At 44.0% G+C, this 22,849-nt stretch overlaps 1 protein-coding gene across 1 annotated transcript in view; it reads right to left on the bottom strand.

Moving 5' to 3' along the window:
• Positions 1-22,849, bottom strand: part of TBC1D9 (TBC1 domain family member 9) — a 404,439-nt gene that overhangs the window by 22,713 nt on the left and 358,877 nt on the right. Inside the window, exon 20 of the mRNA XM_069242582.1 lies at positions 10,507-10,607. Within this exon, the coding sequence (XP_069098683.1) occupies positions 10,507-10,607 (101 nt within the window). The remainder of the gene's footprint in view (positions 1-10,506; positions 10,608-22,849) is intronic.

Genomic DNA, 22,849 nt, shown 5'->3' with positions numbered 1-22,849 from the left:
TTCCAGGTGCGCCCTGTTAGCGCGTAAATTGGAGTTCAATTAATGTTAATCACCGCCGCGGGCCTCTTTGCGTTACTAGCCTCGATATGATTGCCGTAATGGCGGGCGCACCGGCCAAGCCGGGGTGCCGGCATGAATGTGATCGAGTGCAAAGGCGGGCCTCTTTAGGTTGATGGCGCGATGTGCTTTGCCGCACCCGCGGGCGCCCCAGCAGTGCTGGGGCGCCGGCATGAATGCGGGCGAGTGCAAGGGTGGGGCCCGAGCCGGAAGATTCCGGCCCGAGCGCCACCAGCGGAAGGCTCGCGTTTACCGTGGCCGCTGGGAAATGTAGTTCCCAGCGGTCCCGTAGCCCAAAGGGCTAAGAAAGAAAGAAAAAACGAGGAAAAACGAGGGAAGGGATAAAGAAAAGGAAGGAGAGGGGGGGGGGAAAAGAGGGGGGGGAACGAAAGAAAGGGAGGAGGGAGAAGGGATATTGTAGAAGAAATGCAACCGGGGGGGGGGGGTGGGGGGAGTAAAGGGGAAGAAAAAGATAGAGCAGAAGCGGGCGGAAGGGAGGACTCATAAATTAGTCAGAGAAATCATTTATTGAGTGTGAACCAAGGGATCTCATCATTAAGACCATTGGTGTCCGTGTGTAATCTCCAGACCCAACGTTGTTCGGTCTGGAGCAATCTCTGTGTCATATTGGAGGACGATGGAGATAGTTGCTCAATGACCGTCCAGTGTAAGTCATCTGCCGAATGTTTTTCCAGAAGGAAGTGGTTAGTCAATTTAGTAGCCTCTCGTTTACAACGGATCGTACTCCTATGTTCACAGATTCTCGTGGCGACCTTTCTAGATGTCATTCCCACGTATTTAAGGTTACAGGGGCATCTAATCAAATATATCACGTTTTTGCTGTTACAGTTGGTTAGGGATCTTTGAGCCCATGGAGTCTTAAGGTCTAGGTCTATTGTGGTTGACTTTTTGGTGAAACAGCAGACACTGCAGTTGCCACATGGGTAGTGTCCTCTTGGTGGTGGGAGGCCCCATAGTGTGGTTAGTGTCGTCAGGGAATTGTTTTTTTCTTCTTTGGGTCTTGTGTGGACAACCATGTCCCGTATGTTTGTGGCTCTTTTAAACGCATGTAGTGGCTGCTGAAAAGGTAAACCACCAGATATAAGGATTTTCCACTCATCATTGATGATTTTCTGAATCTTATTGGATAGTGGATTAAAGGTAGTCACACACACAATTTGTTCAGTGTCAGACGTCCTAGTGCGTGGTTGTAGTAGTTGGTCCCTATTATTATTCCCCGCTCTTTTGTATGCTCTCTTCACCAGATGTGTGGGATAATCCTTGGTTTGCAGCTTACTAACCAATTTCTCAGCGTGTTTGCGGTAGTTTGTGAGGGTGGAACAATTCCGTCGTAGACGTAAGAATTGACCAACAGGGAGATTCTCCCTCAGGGACCTTGGGTGGAAGCTTTTGAATTGGAGCAGGTTATTCCGATCTGTGGGTTTATAATAGACCTCTGTGGCTAGAGCCCCATTGCTTTCATAGATTGATAGGTCAAGAAATGCTAGTTGGTTGTCACCTATGGTCATGGTGAAGTTCAGGAAAGGGTTAGCTGTATTTAACCAATTTACAAAATTCATCGCCTCATCTCTAGTTCCTGTCCAGACCAATAGAATGTCATCTATATATCGTTTCCAGAGTTTAATCTGCTGGGAAAACGGGTTGTCATCGTGGTTGACTACCTGTCTCTCAAAGTGATCAACATAGAGACATGCTAGGCTAGGTGCGAAAGTGCTACCCATAGATGTACCCTGTATTTGCAGGAAAAAGTTATCCTCAAACTTGAAGTAGTTCCTTGTGAGAGCCAAATGTGCCAAGTCAAGTATGAAGTCAGGCGGTGTACGTGACTCTCCTCTATTGGCTTCCAAAAGGTCGCTAATGACCTGCAGAGTGGCCTCCTGGGGAATGTTGGTGTATAGGGATTCTACATCCAGGGTGATCAACAGTTCTCTAGTTGTGTCAAAAGCCACAGAGTCTAATAAGACTAACACATCCGTCGTGTCTTTTAGGTAAGTAGGAATTCTTCTGACCAATGGCTGAAGGAAGAAATCCACAAATTGAGACAGGGGTTCTAGAACCGATCCGATCCCGGATACAATAGGTCTCCCTGGTGGGGGAATTTTCCCTTTATGCATTTTAGGGAGAATATAAAAGTAGGGAATCCTAGGGTTAGCCTGTATCAGGAAGTCTGCCTCATGTCGAGTAATCCAGTCGTTCTCTAAGCCCTTCATCACGAAAAAGGAAATTTCATCTTGAATATCAGGTGTGGGGTCTCGAGATAAGCGTTTATAATGGTGGGTGTTACCCAACAGACGTTCGCACTCATCTCTATACATTTTAAGTGGAGAAATTACCGTTGCTCCCCCTTTGTCTGCTGGTTTAATGATTATCATGGGGTCAGATGTCAGGCCTTTCAGAGCTGAAAGCTCGGCCGTACTCATATTCTGGTATGTATGGGTAATGTAGATCATTCTTTTTTCATTTTCTCACTCTTTGATTTCCCCATAGAGTATTTTCCTCCAACGTGAGACGTAGGGATCCTAGGCCCTGACGAATGCCCCGAGACCTTCATTGGCTCACTTTTGAGGGCAGAAACATGTTGGCTAGTAATTAGTTAGGTGACCCTGTGAGTCCTTGTCCTCACAGAGGTGTCCCAACCCCCCTTTTTAACTACACCAGACAGACACCACCATTAAATTTGTTGCTCTTCACAGGTGTCTGCTTAGGTGTTTTTAGTTTTTCAGTAGATTAGCTGGATCCCGATCTTTCCAGAAACAAGTGTATTTACGCACTCCCTCCTGTTCCTTTAACAGTGAGGTTGAGTCCGCCCAGGTGGCACTGTCCTACCTGGGTGGGTCTAGGTGGTCAAATGATGAAGCATGACACTATATAGTGTGTGAGACCACCTAGTCCGTAAAAGGAAATTCCCTTCTTCCCACCCCTCGCTGTTCCACTTGGTAATTTCCAACTGACATTCCACTGACTTTACCCTTCCAAATAGGAATACATACAACCTAGGACTACGCTAATATCCGCGACGTCCGCTTCTAGAGAACCCCGTACTTTCGTGTGTACTTTGAATTATAGGGAGCTAAGTACGGAGTGTTCCTCCATAGTTATCCCCCCTCCTCCCTCTTCCTCTCTCCATGTGTAATGATAGTTGAGCAGCTGCTAGCTGCGAGAGTCCCCCCCCTCTAGTGAGTAATTATTGCTCCTTTGTCCAGGACCACACACCAACACTAAGGTTGTTTGTCCTCTTCCCTTTCTTTTCCCCTCTCCCCCTACTGCCTCATATCGGTGCTCTTTCTTCCCCAGTATGGCGGAAGGACTCTCCTTCAGTGATGAGGATCTGACAGCCATTCTGTCGGCCCCCTCACTTCTTGGTGATACCACCCTCTCCAAGAGTTTGTCCCAGTTGGGCGACTGGGATACACTAGTAGAACTAAAACGATCTCATGTCAAAACTATTCTCCACAGGGCCGTTCTGACTGAATACCTCCGGAGCAATACAGCACCAAATGGACTGTTGGTCACCAATGCCCCACGTATATTCCTTGAAGATCTAGAATTTAGAAAGGATTGGGCTTTGATAGCATGGAAGTGTACTAGAGATTGGCTCATCCTGATCATAAAAACAGCGACAAGGTTATCCGAGGCACTCCTAATTCAGATAAAAACGAGTGAGAATAACCTTAAATCAGGGATGAGCATTCTCTCCTTTAAAAAGAAACTAGAGGAGGTTAACAAAAATATGAACGAGCATAAGGAATATCTCACTCAGCGAAAGATTTCTAAATTCCCAAAAGATCTCGATCGGTTCTCCCACGAGAAGATATACCCTTATACCAAATCGGATTATGTAGCGAAAACTAACAACATATCCGACACCTCATCTGGTGGTAACACCAGTTCAGATAATGATAGTTCATCATCAGATAATTTGCGGCAACGTCGTGGACGACGTGGGCAACGCCGGGGAAGGTGGAATCACCCACCTATGTTACCCCCCTGCCCTCCATACCATAATCAACAATGGGGTTGGCCTTCCCAATATGGACTCCCACCTCAATACCAGGCGCCCTTTTTCCAACACCCTGCACAATGGTCTTTTCCTGAGCCACCGCAGCCTTTTTTAGACAGAGGCAACGGGAGGGGAAAAGGAAAAAGGAAAGAGGTACATTGGAGGCCAAGAGAGGACACCCCAGAGAATACTGCACAAAGGGAACCCCTCCCAGGGACAAGCAAAACACTGTAACGAGCCTGACGGATAATCAAACAGATAACATTATCAATCTGAGTAACCGGGTTCTGAGTGAAATTGAAACTAAGGCACTAAACAAGGGCTTAAACTTTGTGCCCACGCCCAAAATTGACTTATTTAAAACCCGAACAGAACTAGCGGGTTTGTTTCGAAAGATACGCTTGAAAACGTTCTTCTTGGAGAAACATTACGAGGCTTCAGACAAAAACACTGGCCTACGCCCAAAGTCCACCTTCTGCCCAACCACGGGACAGATGCCCCCGAGGTCCTGGCTTTTGAGAAATCAGTATCCCTAAAAGTCAACGCACTTACTGGGACCACCAAAAAAACATACCAGAATATGAGTACGGCCGAGCTTTCAGCTCTGAAAGGCCTGACATCTGACCCCATGATAATCATTAAACCAGCAGACAAAGGGGGAGCAACGGTAATTTCTCCACTTAAAATGTATAGAGATGAGTGCGAACGTCTGTTGGGTAACACCCACCATTATAAACGCTTATCTCGAGACCCCACACCTGATATTCAAGATGAAATTTCCTTTTTCGTGATGAAGGGCTTAGAGAACGACTGGATTACTCGACATGAGGCAGACTTCCTGATACAGGCTAACCCTAGGATTCCCTACTTTTATATTCTCCCTAAAATGCATAAAGGGAAAATTCCCCCACCAGGGAGACCTATTGTATCCGGGATCGGATCGGTTCTAGAACCCCTGTCTCAATTTGTGGATTTCTTCCTTCAGCCATTGGTCAGAAGAATTCCTACTTACCTAAAAGACACGACGGATGTGTTAGTCTTATTAGACTCTGTGGCTTTTGACACAACTAGAGAACTGTTGATCACCCTGGATGTAGAATCCCTATACACCAACATTCCCCAGGAGGCCACTCTGCAGGTCATTAGCGACCTTTTGGAAGCCAATAGAGGAGAGTCACGTACACCGCCTGACTTCATACTTGACTTGGCACATTTGGCTCTCACAAGGAACTACTTCAAGTTTGAGGATAACTTTTTCCTGCAAATACAGGGTACATCTATGGGTAGCACTTTCGCACCTAGCCTAGCATGTCTCTATGTTGATCACTTTGAGAGACAGGTAGTCAACCACGATGACAACCCGTTTTCCCAGCAGATTAAACTCTGGAAACGATATATAGATGACATTCTATTGGTCTGGACAGGAACTAGAGATGAGGCGATGAATTTTGTAAATTGGTTAAATACAGCTAACCCTTTCCTGAACTTCACCATGACCATAGGTGACAACCAACTAGCATTTCTTGACCTATCAATCTATGAAAGCAATGGGGCTCTAGCCACAGAGGTCTATTATAAACCCACAGATCGGAATAACCTGCTCCAATTCAAAAGCTTCCACCCAAGGTCCCTGAGGGAGAATCTCCCTGTTGGTCAATTCTTACGTCTACGACGGAATTGTTCCACCCTCACAAACTACCGCAAACACGCTGAGAAATTGGTTAGTAAGCTGCAAACCAAGGATTATCCCACACATCTGGTGAAGAGAGCATACAAAAGAGCGGGGAATAATAATAGGGACCAACTACTACAACCACGCACTAGGACGTCTGACACTGAACAAATTGTGTGTGTGACTACCTTTAATCCACTATCCAATAAGATTCAGAAAATCATCAATGATGAGTGGAAAATCCTTATATCTGGTGGTTTACCTTTTCAGCAGCCACTACATGCGTTTAAAAGAGCCACAAACATACGGGACATGGTTGTCCACACAAGACCCAAAGAAGAAAAAAACAATTCCCTGACGACACTAACCACACTATGGGGCCTCCCACCACCAAGAGGACACTACCCATGTGGCAACTGCAGTGTCTGCTGTTTCACCAAAAAGTCAACCACAATAGACCTAGACCTTAAGACTCCATGGGCTCAAAGATCCCTAACCAACTGTAACAGCAAAAACGTGATATATTTGATTAGATGCCCCTGTAACCTTAAATACGTGGGAATGACATCTAGAAAGGTCGCCACGAGAATCTGTGAACATAGGAGTACGATCCGTTGTAAACGAGAGGCTACTAAATTGACTAACCACTTCCTTCTGGAAAAACATTCGGCAGATGACTTACACTGGACGGTCATTGAGCAACTATCTCCATCGTCCTCCAATATGACACAGAGATTGCTCCAGACCGAACAACGTTGGGTCTGGAGATTACACACGGACACCAATGGTCTTAATGATGAGATCCCTTGGTTCACACTCAATAAATGATTTCTCTGACTAATTTATGAGTCCTCCCTTCCGCCGCTTCTGCTCTATCTTTTTCTTCCCCTTTCCCCCCCCCCGGTTGCATTTCTTCTACAATATCCCTTCTCCCTCCTCCCTTTCTTTCGTTCCCCCCCCCTCTTTTTCCCCCCCCCTCTCCTTCCTTTTCTTTATCCCTTCCCTCGTTTTTCCTCGTTTTTTCTTTCTTTCTTAGCCCTTTGGGCTACGGGACCGCTGGGAACTACATTTCCCAGCAGCCACGGTAAACGCGAGCCTTCCGCTGGTGGCGCTCGGGCCGGAATCTTCCGGCTCGGGCCCCACCCTTGCACTCGCCCGCATTCATGCCGGCGCCCCAGCACTGCTGGGGCGCCCGCGGGTGCGGCAAAGCACATCGCGCCATCAACCTAAAGAGGCCCGCCTTTGCACTCGATCACATTCATGCCGGCGCCCCGGCTTGGCCGGTGCGCCCGCCATTACGGCAATCATATCGAGGCTAGTAACGCAAAGAGGCCCGCGGCGGTGATTAACATTAATTGAACTCCAATTTACGCGCTAACAGGGCGCACCTGGAATTTCTTACAGCCATAAATAGACCGTTCTCCCTCAGCCACTTGTCACAAGCGGTCCAAGGAGAGGACGAAGTAGGCGCACGGCGAGCGTCCCCTTTGATGTAGTGAGTGGCATACCGGATCACAGGCAACACAGATAAGCCCTTATTGCTTTTAATCTTACTTTTTTTGTCTATAGTCACTTCGGTTTCTCTTAACCAGTATTTTTCTACCAGCAATAGTGGGTTCCTACTGGGAACTTGCTTTTCCCCCCCCTATTGCTCCCTCTGTATCTATTCTGCCTACTTCTGTTCCTCTCCTCACTTCGTCTTTATGTTCATCTCTATCCCTTAGTGTGTGACTATAAGGGGACACTCCCCCTCCTGGATACCAGAGGCTAGCTGCCTCTAAGAAAAGGGTAAGAACTATAATTCCCTGCAGTGATAGGACTGTCCACTTGTGTAGATATACCCACTCAGTCACTCCACGCATGTATTTTACCTTTTTTGAACATATGTGTTTCGTGCATGAATGCATCCCCTTGACACGTGTGTAGTTGGTTGGTTTTGCAGTGCTGTGTGCCACCAGAGTGCTAATTAATTGTTTTTCTCCCCATAGGCCGCCTCAAGGTAATTCCTTGGGTAATGTAGATCATTCTTTTTTCATTTTCTCACTCTTTGATTTCCCCATAGAGTATTTTCCTCCAACGTGAGACGTAGGGATCCTAGGCCCTGACGAATGCCCCGAGACCTTCATTGGCTCACTTTTGAGGGCAGAAACATGTTGGCTAGTAATTAGTTAGGTGACCCTGTGAGTCCTTGTCCTCACAGAGGTGTCCCAACCCCCCTTTTTAACTACACCAGACAGACACCACCATTAAGTTTGTTGCTCTTCACAGGTGTCTGCTTAGGTGTTTTTAGTTTTTCAGTAGATTAGCTGGATCCCGATCTTTCCAGAAACAAGTGTATTTACGCACTCCCTCCTGTTCCTTTAACAGTGAGGTTGAGTCCGCCCAGGTGGCACTGTCCTACCTGGGTGGGTCTAGGTGGTCAAATGATGAAGCATGACACTATATAGTGTGTGAGACCACCTAGTCCGTAAAAGGAAATTCCCTTCTTCCCACCCCTCGCTGTTCCACTCGGTAATTTCCAACTGACATTCCACTGACTTTACCCTTCCAAATAGGAATACATACAACCTAGGACTACGCTAATATCCGCGACGTCCGCTTCTAGAGAACCCCGTACTTTCGTGTGTACGTTAAAATCAACCTCACAGAGCTATCACCTCGTCTTTAACATCCCAAAGGCATTTTAAGCCTCTTGAAGAGGGGTCTATAAAGACAAGGGACTTCATACCAAGTGTCTCCTCCTTACCAATACATTGAATCCTGATAGTGCAAGGCCACTAACCAAAATGGTGCAAGCAAAGGAAGTAAAAGGTGTCAGAAGATCCTTGCTATGAGCAACATCATCTACATTTCAAATAATTGCCACAGTACCATGTGCTTTACTGACCCAGAATAGCCACATAATCATAAAGGCAGGAAAGGACCACGGAGGGTAGGTGTGGAGATCCCAGATGCCTTCATTACAAACCAGTTTAATCCCAAGCAAAATCAATGTCAAAAAAGGACAAAACGAAGCCCAAAGGATTTTGAGGAGATTTAAAGCATGGTACAACAGTCCACAAAGCAGCAGCTCCAGCATAAAGTCCAGTGGAGAACTCTGAGAGGAAGCCTCAGGTTTAGAAAGACCTGAAGGTCCCAAAAAGCCCATGTAAGACTGCCTTCCCCACTTTGAATTCAACTCTATCGTTTCCACAATGGAATAAGTGTGTCTGGCCAAAGCGAAGGCTGTCCATTATTCACAAGGTGCAAGTATCTCACATGCTTCCATAAACTGTTCAGGTCTGCACATGAGACGGTGCTAAAAGACAGACATAGTTGTCATGCCTCTTAAAACTTGTGTGATGAGAAATCTATTTAATTGATATTGAGAACAAGATTCAAGCAAAAGGAATTTTTGGCCAAACTGATCCAGATTTGTAGTGCTTGCAATTCAAAGTAGCCACAATCAATCAAAGTGCCAGCAAACAGATTAAAAAACTGTCCTAGTTTGCAGATAATAAACAGACTATCCTGGATAAAAGAGATCGATCTTTCATTAATTTTACTAAGCTCATGTTATCAGGCTCTCAAGTATCCTTGATGAATAAGATATCAACCCAGGTGCAGGATAAAACTGGTGAAGGCAAACACAGATTAAAGCACTTAAGAACAATCTAATAAAAGGATGGCCCCACAACCACTGACTGCATTGTAAACATTTGCAGGCCGTTACATTTCCCCAAGTTTTCAAACTGCAATAAAAACGTATATATAACCTTTCCTATTTGAAAATTGTTATAAAGTGTTTAAGTCAACTACAAAGAGTAATTAAAGTGCAGCCAGGTACCTTTGTTCTTGATCAGCAAGAAGCAGAGGAGGAGAAGCTGAAAGAGGCCTTTATCAGCTCATTGTGAGACTTGGGTTACTTACGACAAGGTCGTCTTTTTCTTGTAAACCCAGATTTGGGAGCTACACAGATAGTTGTTCCCTCTACCATGAATGGCAATTAAGTCTTTTAATAATGGTTAAGGCCTAACTCTAAAACATCCAAAATAAACTTTTCTGTATGGTTTTTCTAGTTCTAAAATTCCCGTCTATACTGTTTGGCATGGATGAAATAACATTTTTTTTTCTAAATGTTAATAGGATGCACATTTTAGATTTCAATATTAGGTGTTTTGTGAAATTTTTCTGTATTTTGTATGTTATGATTCACCATTTTTAAGACTCTAGCCAATCCGCGATTCTTTAGTTATTTTTTAATATTGTTATGTGATTGACTCTGCATTTTCAATGCTGATACATGCTGTGTACACGTCAACTCAATAAATAAAAAAAAATACATATGACAAACATGAGTGATATTCAGGGTTTTGATAATATATTATGCAGACAAGATTAATTCATGATTAGGTAGGCAATTTATCCAATGCCAAGAAGCACAAGGGTGGGAGGGGGGTCAATGCATTCAATAAAATCATACCATTCCACTCATGGAACACTCTGGATCCCCACCTCAGAGCTAAAACAAACTACTTCTGATTCAGGGATCTCCTATAAACAGAAGATTCACTAAATCACTTTTACTGAAGTCTCCACTCCTAGGCCTACAATCATGGGATAGTGATCATCAGCTTATCCTGATGAACTACTGCCTACCCTGTTTCTGTTTGTTGCTTTTACTCTTTTTCCTTTTATATAACTCAGCACTTTTAAGTTATGGTAACATGACAACACAGACTTTACAAAACAACCAAATAATTAAGTACAACATTACCTGGTTCAGTTTTGGTAAATCCTTTGCAGCTCCTGATTTTGACTTCTCCTGAGCCCACATTCGCAGGTAATTGCGATTTTCTTGCCCATTTGTCTTCTTACCTATTGCAAAGGAGTGCAAGAAGAACTCTGTTAAGTAGCTTGCAGATCACAGAGTAGAAGTTTAATTACAGGATGCTCAGAAAGTATCTCTCTGCTGGCTTCCAATGCACATGATATCCGATGTCAGTTTGTGTTTTATTGTTAACACTACCAAGTGATAAACTGGATCATTGAAAAACTGCCACTAATTTCTTGAAACTAACTATGTAGCTGGCTTTTATTAAATATAGGATTAGTTTATATTCCTCCAAATTTGCCATTTACCACTGGAAGCACAAATGTACTTCTTTTGTAATTCAGAACTTCTACTTTATAGACTCTCCAGTGAACTACAGGTAACTCTTTCTTAAAGCTGATGTGAATTGTAAACATGCCCAGTCATACAACTCTTTCGTATTTTCATGTATTTCGTTCCTGGTGTTTGAACTCACACATGCGTGAGTCCATTGTACACCTGACTCAAGATCTATCCCATCCTCACACCTACACTCACAGAAAATTTGAACATTGCCTGGGCACTGGAAACTAGCACAGCAACAACTGACCACAGGTAACTATACAATAAAGATTTACATATCTTAAACTGTTATTTCTACTACGCCCAACTTGTGGAAAGTGACTATTAAGAAGCAGAACACTGGACAGAGGATATAACATAGACCACACAGTTTTTAAAACATGATTTAAACTAATCCAGTTACTAAACCAAGCATCTGCTTTGCAAACAGAATGCAAATGAATGCATACATCCTCTTAAGAACATAGAGTCGAGGGGAGATGCAGCAGTGACAATCCCACTCTTAAAGCTCTGAAGCATCATGGAGCTGCAGGCAGTGGTGTAACGAACTTTGAGGGGCCCTCCTGCAAACTACATGGAGGCCCCCCTCCAGACTCATTCAGGAACTCTCAGGCCAGAGTACTGTGTTGAGGGGGCTCCCTGGCGCTTGGGCCCCCATACCACAGGGGCTGCGGGGGCCTTTATCAATCAATCAATCTATCAAACATTACTTGTAGAGCGCGGCTTATCACCCATGACAGAACCCAGGGGCTGAGTTTAGTTGAATAGCCAGGACTTAAGTTACTGAAGTTCATCAGCGAGGGTGATGTTCGGAGGTGGAGGGCGTTTCAGGACTTGGCACTGAGGTAGAAGGAGAGTCCTCCACTGCGTCCACGGCGGATGTGCGGTGTCTGTGCCAGGGTGAGGGAGGCAGAGGAAACATTTCTGGATGGCTTGTGGGAGCTCAGGTGGTGGTTTGTGTATGCTGGTCCGTGGTTGTGGATGGCTTTGTAGGCATGTCAGTTAAAATTGGCATCTTTTCTTGACGGGGAGTCAGTGGCGGTTCCTTAGGTGCTGGGTGGCGTGGGTCCATTTGGGCAGATTGAGGATCAGTTTGGCCACCAAATTTTGTATTGTCTGGAGCCTTCTCTTGAGTTCGATGGTGGTTCCTGTGTACAGTGTGTTGCCGTAGTACAGCCAGCTGGTGATTAGGATTTGCGTGACTGTTTTCCTGGTGCTTGTGGGGAGCAATTGAAGATTCTTCAAAGCATGCGGAGTGTGTGGAAGCAGGGCAGGGCGAGGCAACTGTGTTGATCTGTCGCTTCATGGTGAGTTTACTGTCCAGGATGATGCTGAGGTTGCAAGTGCTGTCTTCTGGTGTGGGGGTAGGTCTGAGTTTGGCGGGCCACCAGGTGTCATTCCAAAGGAAGGTATGGTTGCTGAAAATCAACACTCCGGTCCAGTATGTGTTGAGCTTCAGACAGTTGTCCTTCATACAGGCTGCGACATTCTTCATGCAGTTGTGGAAGTTGGTCTTTGTTGTTGTGGGGTCTGCTAAGAGCAAGAAGATGAGCTCGGTGTTGGTGTAGGATACAATGTTAATATTGTGAGTTCTGATGATGTTGGTGAGGGGTGACATGTACATGTTATAGAGTGTGGGGCTGAGGGACTAACCTCGGAGGACGCCGCAGATGGTGCTCTTGGGTTGCAAGGTGAAGGGGGTGGAGGAGTGTGGGGGACTGATTCTCTGTATGCGTCCGATGAGTGATGATGCAGTCCATCTGAGTGCGTCTTCTCTGATTCCAATCTGGTGCAGTCACTTGATGAGCGTGCTGTGGGAAACTGTACCGAAGGCTGAGGAAAGGTCGAGGAGAATCAGGGCAGCCGACTCTCTCCTGTCAAGTAGGGTGCAGATGTCGTCAGGCGTCAATCAGGGTGGTCTTGTTGCTGTGGTTGGCTTGGAAACCTGATTAGGAGGGGTCTAGTAAGTTGTTTCTCTCCAGGTGTTCCATGAGATGACAGTTGTAGGCCTTTTCCGTAACTTTTGTGGGGAATGGGAGCAGCAAGATGGGGCAGTAATTCTGGAGATCACTGGGGTTTGCTGAGGGATTTTTGAGGAGAGGTCTCACTTCTGTGTGTTTCCATGAGTCAGGAAAGGTGGCTGTGGTGATGGATGCATTGAGGATGGTGGTGAGCTGGCGGCTGCTCTTGTCGCTTCCCAGGTTGAAGAGGTGGTGGGGGCATGGATCAGTGGGTGCTCCAGAGTGGATGGAGTTCATTATGGCTGCGGTGTCTGGTGTGGTGAGCTGTTTCCATGCAGTGAGATGCTGTTCATGGGAGGCTTCCGTCAGAGTGGGGAGGCTGAGGAGGTCGGTGCATTGGGGGTTCAAAGTTCCTGTAGATGATGGATATCTTGTTGTGGAAGTGATTTGCCAGAGCGTCACAGAGTTCCTGTGAGGGAAGAAATGGGTTCTCAATGGCTTTAGGGCAGGAGAACACTCCGACGAAGGTGAAAGGTTCCTTGGTGTGGTCGGCGCTAACCTTAATGCAGTGTGCAAGGGCATACTTCTTCGCATGTTTGAGCTGCTGGTGGTATTTGCTGAGGGCTGACTTGAAGGTGGCTCGGTCTGTTTCCTCTCTGATTATACGCCAGCTTCTTTCTAGTTGTTTGCAGCGGCGTTCATTGTGCTGAGACAGCAGTGTGCCTTCATTCAACTAGGAAAAAGAAACCTTTAAAGAACTGTAGCCCAGCCCTGTTGAACCAGGATGCTTAGTGGCAACTTTAGGACATGCAATTAGTAAAAATACCTTTAGTTCATGGGCTATTGAAAACAAGCTCCTCACACTGGGAGAAACATGGCGTCAACTCCATCTCTTTGGAGAAGGCTAATGTCAGAGAAACCTGTATCTGCCACTTCATGAATGGAATTAAGGGCAATACCATTATACAACAATCCCTAACACAAATGTGCCCTCAGGAATTAAGAAAAGGTAACAAGTGTTGGCCTGACAGTTGGCATACAACATGACATCTTTATGCAGGTCAAAACCACTTTCCTTATGGTGTAAGAGGAAGGCTTTAAAAGTAGGCCGGTAATAAATTCTAATTCTAAATTGATTATCCTTATCTGGTCACAATCCATAGACACAACTAGGCACAAATTAATTCTGCAGAGTCGTGAGATGAAAGACGGAGATTCAAAAGCAAAGTCCATTTACAGGTGTTAATGCACGTTCCAGCAAGACAGAACGCAAAGGAGATATCAAAGTTTGTTCAGCCTCATGTCCTATCACCCAGACTATTGCTATCACTGATAAAGGTGGATACTCTGCACTCATATTTTTGCGAATTGAGAACACTGAGACCTATCAACGTTGTTTTCAACTTATTTACTGAGAGCCATTAAAACAAACAAAGATCAGCTAGGACCAAGGCCTGAAGTAACTCATGCCCATTGCCAGCTTTAGCTCTGGGGGGGCCCAGAGTGACAATCTTTGTTGGCACCTCCCTCACTCCCTCAATGATCTCCTTCAGGGTTTCCCTCACTACCACCCTCTAAGTGTGCCCATCCTCTCTTCATAGCTCCTCTCTCACATATATATTTATATATATACATGCTAATGTAGGGTTTCAGAGCATTTACATCAAACTCTCATTATAATAGAAAAAATAAAACATACAAGTATGTAAATCAATGTACAGGAAATTTCACTCAGAAAAATGACTTCAAGGTGAAGAGTCACATGTCATAAGAATGCATGGTCTGGACAAGCACAAACTCTGAATTTAAAACGTAGAAGTGTTTACGGTTGACTTTACTGATAAAGGGATTGCTGCAACAAAAGGACTAACCTACTGAGCTATCTAATTAAAATACAATTTTGTGTTCTGTATGTTACACGTGCGACAAGCCCAATAACTCTCTATACCACTTTATGATGAGTCAAAACTACAACTAGGGAAAACTACAAGACATAACTTAGATTCCTCCAGCAGGCACATTAGCCATCAGAGTTATCTTTATATGTTCATTATTTCCTGAAAATTGTTGGGCACACAAGGGACTTTGTTCCAGGTGTTTTTAACAGAATCCGATATTTCAAATTACAGAGCCACCGCCCTGGCCCTGACACCCGGTGCAGCAGCACTGGTCGCACCACCCTAAACTTCATACCCATGAACTCCACTACCTCCTTGAAGAGGGGGGTGTAGACATTTTAGATATCACACAAACACTGGTTTAACACTTAACTGTTGTCACAATGCCGAATATCCATCACGTTAAAAGAATTAGGGCACAGGCAGAGGAGTGGCATCAGAGGCAAAATAAAAAAACATTGGGGGGACATGGCGGGTAGCGTAGCGGCGTAACCCGCTAGACGCACTCCCGCCGTGCTTGGGGGCATGGCACGAGTAAGCGGCAGAGATCGGCTGGATGTGCCGCTCGACTCTACGAACGGCTTCTCGAATCTCTCGAGACTCGGAAACCCGGCAAACCCAGGCTCTGGGCGAGGTACTCGGCGGGAGGCTCCGGCACTGGGGCCGTGCCGCGCTGGAGCTCTGCCGGGTAAGAAAGGGCTCAGCGAGGATTCCCCTTCGGGGGAATCCGGGCAGAGCCAGCAGCGGCAAGGCTCCCGGGAAGGAGTTCCGGGAGCCAGACAGTGGGACTACGCGCCTTTCTTCACCCAAGACAAGTAAGGTGGTGGGGTCTGTGGGGGCAGGGGTATTGCCAAACTTAGTTTTAGTAAAGCTCCTGGGAAAGGGTCCCGGCAATTTGATAGTGCGGTAGCACGCCCTTCTGTACCTTTGAATACAGGAGGAATAAGTAAGGAGGTGGGGGCTTTGGGGGTTAGAGACAGTGTAAATAAAAGCTTGTCCCCACCCTTGCCTTCTGCTAACATATTGCAGAGGAGGTTGAGTTTGGAGGTTATCGACAGACAGGATAAGAGCCAAGGCAAAACTTCTGACCTATCGAATTGTTTATTTAAATTTAAGAAAAGCGGAAGCAAGGGAAGACCAGGGAAAAAACATAATAATAAAGTTGCACCCTCATTAAGAGCTTATTTTAAGACTAGGCCAGAAGACATTGTGTTGGTACCCGGCCAAGGAAAAATTTATACTTTTATAACTAAGTATACTAGAAACGATGCAGACTTCGGTGAGGGGGGTATGAAGGATCCTCCCCCTTCGACCAACAATTCGGCTCATCAAGTGGATAAACAAGCCGGTTTGGAGCTTGTAGTGAGACAAGATGGTAATTTACAGGAGGCAGGAGTTGTGGTAGAAATACCCACCAGCCCCCCCCCCTTCTCAAACCCTGGCCCCCGATCCAAGACATAGTCAGTCTATGGAGAAGATGATTCTCGCCATTTCGGAGGACATAAAAAAAGGCTTTGCTAGCTCAGAGAACAATCAAGTAGAGATTAGAGAGGCCTGTGAGGTACTGGAAAGAAAATTTGATAACTTAATGGAGAGGATTCAGTCATTGGAAGAGACGGTAGGAGGGATGAAGGAAGAGTTAAATAACCAGAAGGAGGAGATTCGAGATTTAAGTGAAAAGGAACAAGGCTTACAAGTAAAAATTGAACAGTTGGAGAACTATTCACGTAGAAACAACATAAAGCTGTTAAAAGTCCCGGAAGGAGCAGAAGGAACAAATCTGAAGTCATATGTGGTTTCTCTTATTAAATCTGTGTGTGAATTGGACGAGAGTCGCGAAGAGATTGAAAGAGATATTCAGAGGGTCCATTGTGACCCTTTTACCAAGCGGCCAAATAGCACTAGGCCGAGGAAAATCCTGGTTAATTTTCTAACTTATCATTTAAAGGAAACATTTTTGAATAATGCATTGAAACAGAAACCATTAAAAGTTGAAAATGTGACATTCGAGATTAGGTCCGATTTATCTAAGATTACAATGGACAGGCAGTGGGAATTGGGGAAAAGGTTGGATGAATTTTAAAAAATTAGGAATTACGGCACAGCTGAAGTTCCCTGCATTTTTCCGAGTAATGTATAATAATAAAATGTATAATATAAGAGAGACAGTCAGGGCGGATGAGCTGCTAGAAGTTATAAAAAAGGAACAGACCGATCATGTAAAATAAATTTGTTTTGAAGCCCCCAGGTAGGTGGGGTGCTCTAAAATAAGGCACAAGTTGGCTAATATAGTGGGGGGGTCCCCTATGGGAGGCTGTTGGGAAGGGTGATTATTAATTAGGGAGGTGTTGCTTTTCCCTTTTGGGTTTTTTGATTTTGAGTTTTGTGTAGAAATAGTTCCTCATTCACCGAGGCAGAGGGAAGGCGGGTTACTTTGGAATGGCTAGATTAAATAAAGGTCAGGGGTTGGAGGAATTTACGATTAAATTACTCTCCTGGAATATTAATGGTCTAAGGACGAAAGCAAGACGTAATAAAATCTTACAATACTTAAAAGATTCTCCGGCACAGATTTGTATCTTACAGGAAACTCATTTGGCTGCAGAAGAGTGTAAGGAGTTATTCAAGGCTCAAAAGTGGGTACAAATGTGTTTCTGCACCACCAAAAATTTTCACACAAGGGGAGTAGCTATTTTGGTTAAACAGGGATTACAAGCTAGATTGGAGATTCTAGAAACAAGGGCAGATCATGCTGGTCGTTGGGTCATAATAAGAATTCATATTGGGGAGGTAAGGTTGGTCCTGGCTGGATTTTATGGCCCGAATTGTGATGATATTGAACCTCTTAAAGGGGTTTTTCTCAGTTAATCGATTTTTCAGTTGCAGCTATTATGACGGGAGATTTTAATGTGGTGCTTGATAATAGATTAGATAGAACAGATACTTGTCGATCTTTAGGTACGCCAAAATCACAACACTATTTAAGGAAGATGATGAAGGATTATGGCCTGTGTGATATTTGGCAGAAGAGGGAAGGGGGGGCTAGAGTTTTTTCATTCTTTAATAAGAAGTATAGTCATGCTTCACGTATTGATTATTTTTTAGTGGATGATAGATTGTTGGAAAATGTTGACAGGATTGAATATTTACCCCCGCATTTATCAGATCATGCAACGGTAATGCTGCATCTGACGCTCCCACAGAGAAGAGTTTTAAAGAGGTGGACACTGGAGCGCGCTTTACTGTTGGAAGAAGATGTTTTGGTGCATCTACGTAGAGAGACGGAAATTTTCTTCAAGATTAACATAGGTTCAGCATCGTTATCAACGGTTTGGGACTCCTTTAAGGCTGTAATACGAGGGGAAATTAGGAGTATTGCATATTACAAACATAAAATAGTCAGAGATGAAATAAATATGTTAGAGCAAGAAATGTTAGTAAAATGCTAGAAATTGGTTGGTAAAGGAGAAGGAGCCCAGGAGGAAGTAGGAAGAACAGAAATGACTGAGTTAAGAACTCGAATAGCAAACACTTTACAGGCACGTGTGGTCAGGAAATGGGAGGCTAGCAAATTAAAACATTTTGAATATGGGGAAAGCTCGGGGAAATTACTTGCCTGGAAAGTCAAAACAGATCAAGTAAGGAGTCATATTAAAGAAATAGTGGATGAAGATACGGGTGTTAAACTACTTAGTGCGGAAGACATCGAACGAGGGTTTCAAGATTTTTTTACATTCTTGTATACGGAACAGGCAGAGGTGCAAGAGGAAATGGTGGAGAATTGGTTAGCTCAGGATGTATTACCAGAAATTTCGCAGCAGAATCAGAAATTTCTTAATGGCCCTATTACGGCGGAGGAAGTGCGAGCAGCCTTAGCTAAGGGTACGGAAGGGAAAGCCCCTGGTCCGGATGGTATTCCGGTGGAGTTGTATAAATCATTAGGTGAGGTAATCGTCCCGTTCTTGGCTGAGTTATTTGGTAGGGTTTTTTTTAATGAGATAAGGATGCCGGCTTCGTGGAATGAAGCAGTCATTACATTGATACCAAAACCCGGGAAAAATCCAGCTTATTGCTCGTCTTATAGACCTATTTCATTATTGAACAGCGATTATAAGCTGTTTACTAAGATAGTGGCGGATAGGTTAAATAAAGTAGTAGACAGCTTAATTCATCCCGACCAGAAGGGCTTCTCGAAGGGGAGGTATTTGCATGAGTTAACATATGAATTAATAGGAGCCATAGATATGGCAGTAGCATTAGAATCCCCCTTGGGGATCATAACGGTTGATGCTGCAAACGCTTTTGACCAAGTAAACTGGGCTTACTTGAAATTTTTGCTAAAAAAAGCTAAACTGGGAAATAAATTTTGTGGGGTAGTGAATCAGATATATAGGGCTCCTATAGCTAGAATATTGGTGAATGGGAACCTTACAGGACCGATAGCTATAGCGAGAGGCACTAGACAAGGATGTCCGCTATCCCCTGTACTATTCAACTTATATATCGAACCATTTGCGAGGAAAATTTGGCGGAATACGATGATCACCCCTTTTAGCTGCCAGGGCTGGGAAAGAAAGCTCGCTTTGTATGCTGATGACCTTTTGTTATATACCGATAATTTAGATACTGCATTTCCCGAGATTTGTAAACTGGCCGAGGAGTTTGGGAGGGTGTCTGGTTATCAAGTGAATGTTGAAAAAACGGAGATCATGGCTTGGAATATGGAATATAAGTCTGCTTTTCGTAAAAAAGAAATTAGATATTTGGGAATTTTGATACCTCAAGATATTAATCAGTTAGCAGAGAGGAACCAGGAAAAATTGTTGGCAGAATGTAAGAGTTTACTGCAAGGTTGGATGCACCTTCCCTTGACGATAATAGGTCGAGTAAATTTGGTAAAAATGGCTATTCTTCCGAAATGGAATTTTTTGTTTTCTACTTCCCCAATCCCAATGCAGAAAATATATATAGAAAAAATGCAGCGCATCATAAGCAATTTTATTTGGAGATCTAAGGGCGTTAGAATTTCTCAGAAGAAGTTACGTCAGCTGCGTAAGGTTCAGGGAGGATTGGCATTGCCTGAGTTGCAATATTATGCATGGGCCTTTCTTTTGAAAAATTTTAGACTCTTGTCTCTTGCGTCAGACTCCACGACAACGGGTTTAATGTTTAAGATAATGGCCTCTAGAATTAACGGTGCTTCAACCAATTTTATGTTTAAATTTGGGGACCCTACATTTTTCAAAAAGATAAGGTTAAAAATTATGCGAGGGCTGGCAGAAAGTTGGTATCATATTAGGCAATCTGCGAAACTTACTTATTATAATATTGACGCACCTATCTGGGACTCCCCGGGAACCCCGGAATGTTTTCGAGATGTTCTAGCATTACCGATAAAACAAGCGGGATTAGAATATTGGGGGGATTTGTTTTCGGAAGGGACTCTTCTCTCTTGGGAGGAATTGCAGTTAAAGACGGGTGGTTCCTTGTCCAGATGGAAATTTTTACAAATAAGAGAATGGGCTCAGGGGATTAAGGAGGGTGTTGGTATGTCTAATCCATTGAACGAGATCACCCCGAGCCCATTAAGAGGTCCTCACGGAGTGTCTACATGGTATTGGGGGATTCTGGAAGGGGTGGATGGTGAGTTCGTATTACCTAGTGATTTGTGGAGAATTTTTTTTCAGAAGAGGTAGCTAAAAGGGGGTGGGAAGAGTCATTAAAAATGCTTTTTGATATTGTGAAACCAGCCACTCTTAGGAAAAATCATTATTTTACAATACATAGAGTGTATATTTCCCCCGAGAAGCTATCTAAAATGAAAGAAGGGCAGGAGGTGGGATGCCCAAAATGTGGATTATTGCAGGCAACTGATATTCATAAATTTTGGGAATGTCCTGATGTTCGATTCTTTTGGGAAAGAGTATGCGAAACAATCTCAGGTATATTGAATCTGGGAATTGAACCCTCTCTCCAGTTAATAATTTTTGGGCAAGTTCAAGATCAGCAGGGGTGGTCAGGTCGGGATATTACTGCAGATAAAAGTTTGTATTTTATGCAATACTGTTGGGGAGGCGAGAAATTTGTAGAAAATGGATTTTTAAAACCCCCCCCAAATCACTCAGAATGTGTTTGTGATGTTTTTTCTATAGCAGAATTGGCTCAAAAGATGGGGGGAAGGAAAGGATGTGAGGGAATTTTTGGGTATCATTAATGAATTGGAAATCAGGAGATTGATGTATAGATGTTTGTATGATTAATGATGGAATAGAATTGTATTTTGTATTTGTGACATCTGTCCAATGATTTCATAACCTGCTCTGAAATCCTCATAGTATTGGGACAGTCTGATGATTGTTTGAGAGTAATAAGCAACCCCTGGCCGAGGAAAAATTTCATGCGATCCGGTTGAAAAAGGAAAAAAGGAGGTTTACATATGGCCTAGGGTGAATGAGGACAAAAAAATAAAAATAAACATTGTGCCTAAACCTATTTTACTGGCTAGTTTTTGCTCTGTTCAAATAACAGCCTAGGAAGTTAGAGTCTGTCTACAAACCACATGGCTCTAGTGGTTTTCCACTGACGACCTATGGATGATCCTAGAGAACCAGTCAAGTCCTTGATAAGAGCAGGCAGTCTAGCAATGACTATAGGCAATTTTAAAATGCTGGCTGACCTGGACAATAATTCACACGTGTTACCACTGCTGGATCATTCAGAAGCCTTGGGATTCAAGGAATAGGTGACTTCAGTTAACCATCTGAAGGGTCCACACTGGTTTACATTTTATCCTTCAGTGGTCTCCGTATTAGCTGTTTCAGTATCTTCCCCTTTGATTGATCATAATTTGGTCACCTGCTGACTTTGCTATTCTGGTTTTCAGAACAAGGATAGGCCCCTTGAGAAATACATTCAGAAACCTCCAGCCTGAGAACATTAAACTCAGACTTGAGAACGTAATGTACAGGGCCACAAGACAAGCAGTACAGGCAGAGGAGGACATTACTAGTTTGTAGAACACACTCTACCACCAAAAATGACGAGACTGGATGGAGAGCTAGTCCCTCCTAAAGAATGTTTAATACTGAGCCCAGGAGTGTGAAAGGCAAACAATATCTGGCCACAATCTTAACAGTAATAATATGCGCTTGACTGGACAAAGAGATGGCTAACTTGGCCACATCCAGGAATGAAGTTGCCACTGGAGAAGCTCAAGAGCTTTACATCTTTGTGAGGATAAAAACAGCAGAAAACTGTAAAAGGGAAATTTGTAAAGCTGGGGGGCAGGGGAAATCAGTAGAATTTCGGGACTTCAGACTCATCTAATACACCCATCAAGACTCAGAACCTCATCATGCAAATAGTTAAATCCATTGACAGGGAGATAGGATGTTCAGCGAACAGCCACCTATCAGCTGCCCCAAACAACCTCACAGGAACTGCGTAGTTAACTATTTCAATTGTTAGAGCTGGACGAGGGGTGCCTGTTCCTGCCTTTATAATTAAACCACTTTCCACATTGATATTGATAAGATCAAATGAGGTGTGAAAATCATACTATGGACAACCATCTTCTAAACTGCTTAAGGTAAGCCTACATATTTTCTTTGTTGACAGAACCATCTCTGGCTAGTTATTGTCCCACTGCTGGAGTACCATACTTGGCTACAAAAGTCGAGAAAGAGTCAGATTACCACCTTTCACAGCACATGTAGTGGTAAAAACGGGCAACAGCTAATAAAGGGAGTTCTGAGTGATAGTAGATAGACAACAATATTAGACCGATAAAAATCTTGTTTTTCTCTTTTTACCCATCTTTCATTTAATGTTATGTATGCCCCCCAAATCATTTGCCCCGTCTTTCAACCTTTAAGCAAGGGCACACGAATAATGGGGGAGCTATTTATAACGTTACTTCTTCTTCCAAAGATTATAAAAATATATATGTGTAGGGCTCCCCCCAACCCTTCCCCAACATTTACCCGCTCCTCCACTCAAATGGAAAAAAGCGACCTAGTGCCCTACTATCGACCAACACCCGCTGTTTTTCAACCCCTCCTCTGCCCATATATAAAAGCAAATACC

Source organism: Pleurodeles waltl, chromosome 1_2 (genome assembly GCF_031143425.1).
Source record: "Pleurodeles waltl isolate 20211129_DDA chromosome 1_2, aPleWal1.hap1.20221129, whole genome shotgun sequence".
Classification (NCBI taxonomy): domain Eukaryota; kingdom Metazoa; phylum Chordata; class Amphibia; order Caudata; family Salamandridae; genus Pleurodeles; species Pleurodeles waltl.
Note: the sequence above shows the minus strand (reverse complement) of the source record. Positions and strands in the feature narration are given on the sequence as shown.